Source organism: Aythya fuligula, chromosome Z (genome assembly GCF_009819795.1).
Source record: "Aythya fuligula isolate bAytFul2 chromosome Z, bAytFul2.pri, whole genome shotgun sequence".
Lineage (NCBI taxonomy): Eukaryota > Metazoa > Chordata > Aves > Anseriformes > Anatidae > Aythya > Aythya fuligula.
In genome coordinates, this window is record NC_045593.1 from 280,276 (window position 1) to 292,799 (window position 12,524).

The window sequence follows — 12,524 nt, forward strand, 5'->3', positions numbered from 1 at the left end:
GCACTAAACCGGCTTTTCAGCCTTTTCTGAGCTCCTTGAGCTGAGGGCATTTTGTGTAATTCAGACAAGTTCCTTGTGTGAGAATTGGCTTCTTGGGTAGCAGGCAGAGGAATACTTTTTCAGGATTAATTTAGATGTGTGTTTGATTATCATTGCCTTTGAGAAATGCAAATTGTTAGGTGATTTTTTGTGTGTAGTGATTGTTAAAAGTTCACTGTTCACCTTTGGCTTCCTCAGTCTACTTGTTAAGGAGAGTTGCGCAGATTTTTTTTGCATTTTTAACTTCAAGCATGTCAGAAATTCCAACCGTGCCTAGCAAAGCAGTTAAGCACACTAAAGCATGTGCTTTAAAAGTGAGCCCAGTGCCTTATTATGAAAACCTAAGGCCAACACTTCCTCTCTCTTAAGGCCACGAGGAAATGCCCGTGGACTTCTATGGAAGTAGGATCTACCCTCTCATCACTGCCAGCTCTCTCACTCTCGCCCTCTCTGGCTGAGGTTTTCCTAGGAAGAGCCATCTGCTGCGTGTAATGAAATAGTCTCTCTTGGAAGACAAACTGCTGTGATCAGACTCACTATACTAAGGTCACACTAGCAAAACAACACTGAAGAGCTTCTCAGCTTTGAAGCAAAATGCATAAACTAAATGTCTTCTCTCTTGTAATGCAGAGTCAAACCGCAGGCCTGGTCCACAACTAGAACTTAAAGAGTGAGCACAGAAGGGTAAGTGCACATGTTTATGGTTTGAGAGGTCAAATTGTTTACAGTTTTAAAATGACTCGGCTACTTATTTTTCCTATGTTCAAATAGGAAAAGAAATATTGTAGAAAATAGAAAAGTGATCGTTAAAGATAAATAAATGAAGAAGAGCCAGTTACTTTATTCTTAGTGTATGACATGAATATAGTGATTTATACTGTTTATGTAACAGTATCATTTGTTATTTGCTTATTGTAAAGCAACTCTTGATAGATTCTAGATATTTAGATTCTGCTAAATATTTCTGAAATTACAGTCTGGTAATATCCACTGAGTTTGAGCAAGACAAACAAAATCACAAAAGCCGCACAAAAGCGAACTTTATTCTGTAAGGAATGTGTAAATGACACTAGGTGTCCTGAAATATACATTTGATTCTTTCCAAAGGTTTATTACATGGCCTAGTACTCCTGAGTTTAAAATTTCCTCCGTTTCTCCAAAAAATCTGGTCACTTACTAGCATGATAGATGGTTATTGGTCACGAATTGCTCATGCGACACTGTCAGATGCTTGACAAATGTTAAAAATAGATTAAGACAGATCAGTGTTAAGAGTTGTGCTGTGATTGCTTATTTTAATTAGTCTATATTAAGCTCTTCGTTAGAGATACGCAGAACGGTCACTTACTCTTCTTAGGTTTAGCCAATGGATTATACATGTAGCTGTGGCGTTTCCTTTATACTGTGTTGCTGTTTACAATAGGTAGTGCACTAGTAGTGCACTGGTGTAAGAAATTTTCAAATCACCTCCTATGTGAGAAGTTTAAGAAGCACGGCATGTTTGCCAAGGTCACATTTTCCAGATATCTGCTTTTTGCACAGCCCAAACTTCACTGCTGTTTTTCTTATCCAAACCTTGTTAATGCAACAGATATACAATAATTGGATTAGATAATACAGTGTTTTGCTAGTTTGGTTTCTGACATTATAGGCATTTTGACAACTTTGCTGCTCTAAATGTTTGATTTGATCACAGTGTCTTGAAGTATTTGTAAAAGAATAAAATGATTATAGTTATTATTTATATTCTAGCATTAGAGATTCTGGTCAGAACTGAGTCAGAATTTCATTACTGCGAGATACAGAAAGCGCAGTCATTGTGGATCATTTTGTGCATGGGTTCTCACTACTCTTACCCCATCAAATATTAGACTGCAGTAAGCAAAGTGCTGTATAAATATTTAACCATGCTAATGTGAGTAGAGTTAGCAGAGTTATAACTGAATTTTAGAATTTCAGGTTTTGTTGACTCAGAGTTTTTAACTTTTTAAAAGTAATAACACTGAAGACTGAATGCATGATCACAACCTTTTTGGAAAGGAACACAACTTTTTCTGGAAGTGTTTCTACTGCTGTCTGGAACAATCACTTTGGAAAGCTTGTGTAGACAAGGAGTAGAGGAAAGCGGATCAGAAATTTCAGGTGGAATTTGATTCAATCAGTACTGATGAATGCACTGAAAAATTGCCTCACAGAAACAGGCAAACATTGATGAAACTTTTAAAAGAAAAGTTTATTAAAAGATTTGACTTATGTTAAAGGAAAAATTTTTAAAGAGCACGTGAAAATTAGCATTTAAGTAGGGTAAACCATGTATGGCAACCTTTTTGGAAAAGAAAGTTATATCTTTCTAATCATAAATACAAATACCTTCTATGAATTTCCATTCAGGGAATATAATAACTCATTTAAAAGATTTAAATAGGAATTTGTGTCTGTGTTTATAGCAGCTATTTTGTTGAACAGGGAAAGTCTGTTTTGTTTCATTTTGTTTTGTAAGCAGAAATGTGCTAAATTTGGAGAACTTACTACAAAGTGAAAAATCTCTGAGTTGGCCTGGAAGAGAGAGAAAAAATGCATGTATTCCCAAACATAAAATCCTGTTAGGCTGGGAACAGAGCGTGTATGGAATTTTGGGTAGTACAGGAATGTTGTAGTTGTGCAAACTGTATGCAGGCTCTGTGCAAGATTGTTGAGACGTATTTGAGAAATATTTCTGAGGAGAAGGTGAAGTGAATTAGCATTAACCTTGGAACATGGCTGCATTTAAGCAGCAGACTTGGATTTCACAGATGACTGGGTGGCAGGTTGTGTACCGTACGCACGGTGCCATAGTAGTGGAAAGGGCCTGTAAGGTTATTTGAGTTATTTGCATACGAGGTCTTTGTGTCTCTGCAAACCGAGAGTCACAGTGATAAAATTGCAAGCAATCCAATAATCAGGGTCATAAAAACTCAAGCTTTGTTAGCAGGGATATCTAATTTTACTCTGCTTTTGCTACTGCAAGTTAATTGCTATTGCAAGCTACTGCAGTAACCATTCAAGTTACTCTTGTGGTTCTTAACCCTGGAAGTAATTGTTCAAGACCAGGGTGGACGAGGCCCTGGCAGCCTGATTTAGGGGGTGGCAGATCTGAGTGCTGGGAAGATGTGCCTAGTCCCACTGTATGGTACTGCCCATTCTAGGTTTTTCTTGGGATTATGTTTTTAATGGAGGTTCCTTACCACTTTTATTCTTGTTTCTGTTCTGCTTTTGCTGCTGTCTCACACTTTAATCAATATAATATTTCTAAAATCCTGCTGCCCACACCAACTAGATTTCTGATTGGACCTGCATAGTACACAACTGTTTCTATTCATCAGAAAGGAAGGTTTCGTGGCTGTTAGTGTTTTGGTTTGGAGTTTTGTCATGTTCATCTTACCTGAGGTCTGGTTATGTCAGCCACCTTTCTTTCTGGCTAAGCTACCCGTCAGCGTCTCTAAAAGGGGATGTATGCGTCAGTTTGTAGTGCGCCCCAGCAGGAGGAGAAGGAGCTGTTGATACATCTAAAGTTCATCTGGATAGTCTAGGGGATTGTATTTGGTTTTTCAAATGAGCAAGTCCAATTCCCAAATTTTAGCCTATAGAGTAGAGCTAATACTAGGAAACTGCTGGCATTTGGAGAATTTGTTGTTTCAGACCAAGTATCTCAGGATGAATGGTGAAGCAGATAAAAAATGTTCCACTGACTTTCTAAACATGGCCTGTCAGATACGGAAGTGTTAACAGAGCAGGCAAGCAGACTGTGCTAGCCATGTACCTATATCTTCCTCATATACACATATGTACATAGGAGAAAGATTATGCTTCCTGTTTATTCAAGTTTCTCTCCAAGCTCATTTGAAGTGGTGTAGTTCTGTTTTCCTATCACAGTGATGACATTTAGCACAGCTATCTCTTTCTAGCTGTAAGCTCCTACCAAAATAGCCAAACAAAACCAAAAATCAACAGTGAGAACAAAGTGAAGAGCTTAATTCTGATGTTGGAGAAGCTCCCTCTGCTTCATGGAGACAGATTCTAGTTCATAACTAGTTCCCATATGTCCTGTCACTCCTGGTTTTAAAGCATACTTCTTTTATCAGGTCTATCTGATTTAAATTAGTCTTTGTTACATAAAGAGAAATAAGAACATCCAACAATCTGTGGGGGCTAATGTGCTCCAATCTCCATGCTCTGCAGGAGGTTTTGAACCAGAACCCACAATGGAACTAACTTCACCAGGAAGATCCTTTATCTGTGGTCAGTTTGGCATGCTTTTATCATTATACCCCAGTTTCTGTAAAACATGCAAATCTGAATGGCTTCTTTGAAGCCAGGAGAATTTCATGCAGGGCAGAGGTTAAGTATCTGCTTTGGGACCTTGGCCTAAAACCAAGTTTCTCAGAAGAGTGACTGTAGAATGACCTGCTGCCTGCCTGCCTTTTTTTGTTTTTCATTTGATAGTAAACTGCTGATGTATATACTGGCAATTTGCATCTACTCTACTAGTTATTAGGAAAATAACTGTAATTCAAATACAATTAAGTACATATACAAAAAAGGCTGCAAACCTTTGGGTCAACCCTTTGAACCAAGTGGTGTGATTACCATCAAGATGAAACCGATTTACTCAGTTTTGCAGGTTGAACTTTTCTCCCAGAGACAGACTGTGTGATAAGTCATATTTTCATTTGAGAGAGAATATAAATGTAGTTAGCTAAATGTAATATAATTACACTTGGATATACCCAAATAAATATAATTATAGAAATAACGCTCAGTTATGGTTCAGCTCTGCAATGGCATTGTGCGCTGCCTAAGTACATCTTTATTATATACAATATAAAAGAACTTTGTCCATGACATTTTATGTAATGTTCATGTGTTACTTAATTCTGCATGCAAATTCATTTCATCAAATTTTAGTAGAAACTGTATGAAATGATTTTTTTTTTCGTACATTGTGACAGTCACCATTTTTTGTCTGTTATTTGTGTCCTCAGGAGAAAGATCTTTATAGAGTTTTAGGTGGTAAGCTGAGAATCATTGAAGAGTTTTGTTTTGGAACTCTGATACCAACTTCTGATACACGCAGGGAGAAATCACATTGTGCCTTGATTCCTTTTCCGTAAAACTGAAAATCCCAAACTTCTCTCTTCAATTTGTATGTGGTTCTCTCCTACTTTTGCAGGAGTGATCCAAGTGTGACCGCATTGTTTTGCACCAGGAGGTGCTGGTTCATTACGATTTCTGAAAGAAACACATGTAGACTGTGTGAAGCATCGCTTAGAACGCCACTTGCAGGGGTGTCTGTAGAAAGAGAGCAGTAGAGAGAATCTCACGTCCCTTCAGAAGCTGGGTTCCCTGCACTGCATGGCAGGGCGTGGGCCTCCAGTCAGGGCGCAGTGTGCCACACAGTCCCCATCCTGGAACGGTTACGCTACGTGGGGCGTTCGTGCTTCTGTGGTGTGTGCCTAAAGCACAGCAGCTCCATTCATGGCTGAGATGGCCACACAGAACTAAAGAAAAAAGGGTAGTGACAGAGTGAACGAGAAGTGGGAAGCTGGGAATTTCAGAGGTTTGTTGAGAAGCTGTGCAGAAGTCCTCCCTTGAAAGCTGCACAGGAAGTCTGTAAGAGCACAAATCTGCGCTGAACTGCACTGCCTGCATTGCTGGACGGATTCTGATGTGTGAGAAAGAGAGCACTTCGCCTGTCAGCAAGCAGTGTGCAAGCACCACAGCAGGACTTCAGAAATTCACGAGCTCTGGCTTGAAAAGCATGTCGTTTACAGAAACAGAAATAGATAAGCCTCTTTCGATTCATCTTTTGATTTTAGTGCATTTATGGCTCATGTTTTCAAGGTTTGTCCTTTATAGTGGTGGACAGTGGGTTAGTGAGTCATTTTTCTGGAAAATGAAAACTATGGTATTCATATTTTTGGCCAATGCACGGAACCTTCAAAAATATGTTTGTGATTTTTGATTCAGAGAATTAAGGGGGGAAGACTAATGGTTTAGTCGTGTAAATTTAGACGTGATCTAAGGAAGTTACAAGCACAGATTATTTATGGAACTATCCATTTCTCTTGAGTTTTCAGGTGTCACAGACCTGGTGTCAGCTTGGTATAGGGAAGCCAAAATACTGGCATCAGGATCTCTCTTAACGTGAGACACAGGAGGGTTATCAGTTGTGTTCCTGCATGTGCTGAGCTCAGATAACGTCTGTGTGGGCCGGTGCAGGTTCTTCTCTGCCACCCCGTTGCACTGGTGTGGGCGTAAAGCCAGGCACGGGCAGAACACGCGCGGCAGGGGGGGGCATTGGTGCTCTCACGTGGAGGTTTTCAGCGTGCCCAGGCAGCGCTCCGGTTGTCAAAGCATGCTTACACCTATTACATCTACAAGATTTAGGCCTGGGTGAGGTGCTCCTTGTGCCAGGCAGCATGTGAATGCACAGCGTGGTCCCCAACCCAAAAAGCTGGCACCTTGATGATAAGGGAAGAGACAATAGGTGGGTGTGGGCGGATGGGTCTGCCCAACGAGGGCAGCAGCAAGTGCGTCTGAACGATAGGAGGGTTGAGTTTGGGGGTGGGCTGAGCAGGGCTGTGCAGGGAACAGAGATTACGGGATGAACAGGTAGAAAATAAGCAGAAAAAACTTCAGAGAGGTCTTAAAGGGATTTTTTTTTTTCCCATTGGCTTTGGAGGAAATGAACAGGAAGGCAGAAAGTCCCTCCTAAAACAAAAGCTTTCTGTAGGAATACCTTCCGCGAGTGTAAAACTGCTTGCAGAGGAAGATTACCATTTTTGTAATAACTAAATAAAGTAGAAAAATATGATGCAAGAGAGGAAATTAGCTGCCATTTAGAGAGGAAATTAACTGCCATTTTTTAAGTTTAACCAGATTTATATATTTTTGTCAGTTAAAAAAACATGCCAATGTTAGGATTAAGACCACAGTTTCTTATAAAATCAATAGAAGCAACTTTGGGTCCGAAATAACCTCCAAAAATGGCTGTATTTAAAAAATTAAAGATAATTTCATCTTTTTCATCATTCCTTTCATCTTAAAATGTAATTTTCCAAAAATATTTTAGTTGCATTGTTAGAGCTTTCCACCAGTCTACATCTGCCCTAACTCACACCTGGGCACAGTTCTTGAGCTGCCGTGCTCATGCCGCTGCTTCCTCTTCCCTTGCCCTCGGTTCCTGGGGCACTAAGCTCAGGCAGCGTTGTGACCCTGGAGAAGAGGAGCCCACCAAACACGTCTTTCCTAGGTCCCAGCTGTTGGAGCTGTCAGGGAGAGGCAGCTTCTCTGTGCTGGCTTCGCCCCTTTGTTGTCTGTGCCCTTTTTATGGGAGATTGCGAGTGGCCGTAGGGCGCTACGTAAGGCACGATATGCGTGAAGTGCAGACAGGCCTGTGATGGATGGAGGGAGGGGAAGGGGAAGGGGAAAGCCAACATGTTGAGGGATAGCCACTGATCTACAGCAGGTGGAAAATATGTTCGCAGCTCGTTGGAGGACCAACACAGGACCCTTCTTTCCATTTCCTGCTCAGACCTGGTGGTGTTGGTTTCTCCTCCTGTGATGAGCAAACACCTGAGTCAGCAAGTAGCATCACTGGTGTCCAGAGCAAGACTTGAGACAAGCAGCCAGAACACCTTACACCTTTAGACATTCTCTCATCTTCAGCTGAACATTCAAAGCCCGGTTTGTTAGTATTTGAGCTCATTTTTGGGTTATTTGCCAATAGCCGATGGTAAATTGTCATGATCTCCAGTTCATCTTTGCTCGGTGAATTTCTTTATATATTTTCTGTTGTATTTTATAAGTTTTCCTGAGGAGCCAGGAGGGTAATGTAGTACCAATCTTTTCCCTGTTTCTATCTAAATTCAGTAATTGACATTATGGTTATATCTCATATCTTCTATTTTCTCTCCAAAATTTAAAAAAATAATCATGTTTCCATCTTAGGTGGAAAAACATAATTTATGGCGATTTTCCTCATGCAACATTATTTTGCTCTAATTTCCATTGCTGGATCTGACTAAACGCACAGCAATCTAATCTAATTTTCACATCAAGAAATCTGACAGCTCTTTTCCCCTTGATGTCAAAATGCAGCTGAACTAAGAAAATGATAACTGTGTAGTACAACTGCTTTGGTAAAGAGTATTCATGAGTTGGTCTGCATGAAAAATTATTGCCAAGGCTCTTTTCAGCTGGGAAAATTACCACACTTTTAAAATAACTTATACCCTCCAAAAAAAGAGGAAAGAGGCATCTGGTCTTCTGAAAAGCAAAGATGAAAGCAGATTTGAAAGAAAGCAACAGGGAACATTAGGCAAATGCATATTTAAGAGGCGATGCGTGAATGCTGGGGGTTAATTCCATGGCACTGTAATCAAATGGATGAGGGAAAAATTAATCTCTGCTGCTCCATTTTTTCCTGTTAAATATTTATATTTCTTAGAGCTGAAATGGAAAGCAAAACGTGATCATCGATCTGAAAGGCTGAAGATAATGGGATCTGATGCCTTTTTTCTCCAGGCTCTTGTTGCACATGCGGTCCAGATTGATGTTCAAAGCCCTGCATGAAGCACAAGTGTAGAGTATTGGCCCAGGGCCCAGTCAACAGGTGTCCACATTATCTAAAACCAGCACAATATGCATGATTTGTCCTCTTCTTGTCCTCTGTGGCAGGGAAGCCCTTGTTACTATGGATTTTGAACTAGACTTCTTCTCAGGCTCCGAAGGTGGCAGTGTGAGGAAGCCTGCACTCCGGCTTCCTGCCCCCTTCCTCCTGCGTGCGGCAGCGCACTTTTCCCCTGCCAGCTCTCAAGCTCAGAGCATTGCTGGCCAAGGCACTGTGACCAGGCTGACCTGCACGGCTTTCAGGTGGTTTTGTCACCGTCTGTGCCTTCTGGCAACTCCCTGGCTACACTTCCGAGCTGACAATACACCTGTGTGGCACATCAGGCTTGCTCTTCAGGCCATTCTCTCCTGTTGGTCTTTGCTTCCTTGCATACTGGACCTTTGCCAGTTTATTCCAAGGCTAAATTGCCAAACATGTTCCTTTTCTGCTACCTCCTTCCGCTCCTCCTTCTCCAGCCAGTATTCCCAGTATTCAGGCTGTACCAGGAGGCACGTACACGTGTGTGTATGGCACGCACATGTAGTGCACTGGCAGAGGGTGGTGCTCTGCTCCTCTCACCTGCCATTGTTCCTCCGCACTCCTTTGTGTGTGCGGAGACCAACTGTTCATCACACAACCTAATGTTGCCCCTTCCGCTATCTTTCCCTTCAACCTTTTTCTTGTCCAACCTTTCCCCTCCCAGGTAAGCCTGTGAAAAAGGTGTCCGTGACAGGGAATGCATGAAGGAAATGAAAATATACCCAGCTGCTTTGTGCTGTTTGCATGAGGGGCAGATTCCAAGCAAGCCTTGCAAGCACCTCTCTGTTTGGCCATCGAGCTCTAATCTAGCTCCCCACATGTTTTCTTACTGACTGTGATCAGTGTCAGCAGCGAGCAGTGACACAAAGCTGGGTGCTGACAGGTCCAGTGGCTGCTCTGCCTGTGGCCCTGCAGGGAGCAGATGGCGCCTCAGAGCGCTTGAAAGGGCATCAGGAAGGGCCACAGCCAGCGCAGGAGGTCTCGCAGCCAGGACAGAGAGCTTACCGAGAAGGGTCCCCATGGGAGAAGCAGAGGAGGAAAGAGAGGATGAACATCATCAGATTAGCAGGCTGGCAAGAAAGGTTTTCCTGCTGTTCTTCGCGTCACACCAGTTCTATGAATTATTTTTCAATGTTTAATTTGGCATCCTTTGTGAGATTGAGTACTTTTCTGTGATGAGGGAATCCCTGGGCTGTGGAAAAGATCATGGGTTAGTAGGGATACTCTAGTGAAGAATCAGCCAGAGTGATTTTTTTTTTTAATGTCCCTGTGATGCCAATGTGACTAGAATGCTTGGTAGCTGTAGAAGTCATGTACATGTAACTATTTGCATTGGTCTGTATATTTCTGTTAGCAGTTAGAAATGCCTAAGTGACGTGCACTAAAGCATGTTTTGTGCTGCTGCTGGGTGTATGTGCAGGCATGCTTAGGAATTTGTCTTCCTAACACAAATCACTTTGGACAGCTACAGTGTGTTCCCCCGAAGTGGTTCTGCATAGATAACTGGATTATAGTTCCTGCTGTTAATGTTTGATCTTGATTTTTAGATCATTATGTTTCCTTTTTTGGAAATGCTTGAAACTGTGTGGTGGTTTACCATCTGTTAGAAAATATGTATACCCATTTTCAAAATCATGTTAAACTTCAGATTTATTTTATTTGCAGGTGCACACAGCAAGATGCTGCACTTCACTGGACAATATCTGGAAACTGGCAGCTAGAATGACCTGCTACTCAACCCTTGTTGAGAGGGAATCTCACACAAAAATTGAAACTTCCCCAGAATTGGTTGCTGACCTAAATGACAGTGGGAAGCTTCAGAGTAAAATGAGGAACATTTTTTACAATACAAGCGTTACTCTTAAGAGGGTGACCCCATGTTAATTTCAACAAATTCCAACTCACCAAGAGTCAGTGTTTTATTGCATGAGAAGCCCAAAAGTATCATTCCCATGTGAGAAATCCCGCAGACGCTTGCCTAACATGGAAGACAACATGGATGCAAAAAATGTATTTGAAGCACAGGAAAATATATGCTGCCTTAGGGATGCATCAGAGAATGGTGATGACCTAATTAATTTTAACAGTATGGTCTGCGTCGCTTCTGGAGAAGCAGAGAAATACTGCATCGGTCAGGTGCATTCCCACCCTACAGATCTAATCACTGATCACACAGACATTTGTTGCCTTAAAGTGGAAGACTCGGTTTCTTGTCCACCTCCAGCTGAAGTCCAGACACACGGAAAGACTGGGTTCAGTAGACCTCTAACCATGAATGCCCTGTTGAGTGAGCAGGCAGATACTCCGGTAGTAAATCAGAATTATTTTACAAAACATGATTCTGAAAATTCTGGAGGCATTTTGGAGGCTTGTGCAAGTGTAAGTGATGACTTTTCCGATGATGTCCTAGAGTATTTTGAATGTTCAGATGTGCTGACAGCACATGAAAATGAAATCTGGGAAAAGAAATTACAGTTTTTATTAGAAAGTGGTGATGAAGATGATTTAAAACTGAGTAAGGATTGTGATGGGTGTGCTTACTTCCTCAGTGAGATGCCGTGTCTGTTCCGAGTGTCAGATAACACTACGCCTATGGATACTACCATTGGCTTCTGTGGTCATCACTCAAAATTCAAAGGAGTAAATGTAAGGAGAGACCCCTCTACATACAGCCAGTCAACTTTGCAGGCAGAGATGACTCTAGCTGTTGGACAACACCGAGATAAAACTACCAGTGTGAAAGACGAAGAGAAGGGTAAAGTGCCTGTTGCATCTGCTGTCATTGAAAATGAGCGTCTCCGAACTGAAGAAGAAAATAATGGAGTTGGCCAGACAGATTTCTCAACCAGCAAACCTCAGAACGTGGATAATGTACATGCAAAGGCAGACTCCTCTGCTGGTGGCATAGGTACTGCTTTGACAAATCAGGCTTCAGAGACAATGACAGAAAGCAAGGTGGACGAGAACTTGCTAGGTGAAAGCTCATTGCTGCTAGAGGAGGGGAGAAGAAATTCATCAGAGGAAAATGCAAGGCATGCTGTCTCTACCTTAACAGAAACTCTAACAAGAAACCTTTTAAAGTTGCTAAACCCTATAGAGCTCTGCAGATATGTTGGTAATATAGGGCAATCTTTTCAGGCTGCTGCAGAGGTGAGGGAATCCAGTGCTTTGTTTCCCAGTCAGGAAGGAGTCTTTTCAGCACAAATGTGTGAGGAGACAGAAAGCTTGCAAATGCAGGCTGGTTTGTGTCCTACAGAAGAGGCGGATAAAGACTGTCATTGGGAACAGAAAAAGACTCGGGGCCCGTCTGAGCAAAATCAGGTGCCAGATGACAACGTCTCACCCAGGGTAAGTAAAGTGCTTATCATTTAACAGAAAGAGTGGTTTGACTGATTTTGTTCCTGTTTGTCAGAAAATAATGCAAATTTAAATTACTTTGAAAGACACTATTCATGCACTTCTGAATGACAGCTACGTCTGGGAAGGAAATCTGGTTTTGAAAAAGGCCCAAATAAACCATAAGCTGTTCTAATTATAGAGTGAGACTGATAATAGTAAGAGGCCCTAATGGGACTCTGGACAGCTGGATAGAGAAATCTGATATTTAGGCTACTGCGTAGGTCTTATCAAAGCAATGTTTCTTTCAACTCAGAAGTTTTCTCACATCCCTGTTGTGAGCAGAGAACATTTTGATTTACTTTCTTTTCAGTTTACACTCAAAGAACAAAATTGTGTCCAGTTACGGAGCTGGAAATTTAAAACAAGTAAACAGAGCTTTGCTCTGAATTCTATCAAG

General features: G+C 41.6%; 1 protein-coding gene across 1 annotated transcript in view; it reads left to right on the forward strand.

Annotated features, from left to right (window-relative positions):
- ALPK2 (alpha kinase 2) overlaps positions 1 to 12,524 on the forward strand; it is a 40,466-nt gene that overhangs the window by 598 nt on the left and 27,344 nt on the right. The window contains exons 2-3 of the mRNA XM_032206759.1: positions 670 to 723; positions 10,394 to 12,076. Coding sequence (XP_032062650.1) covers positions 10,655 to 12,076 — 1,422 coding nt within the window. The 5' untranslated portion in view covers positions 670 to 723; positions 10,394 to 10,654. The remainder of the gene's footprint in view (positions 1 to 669; positions 724 to 10,393; positions 12,077 to 12,524) is intronic.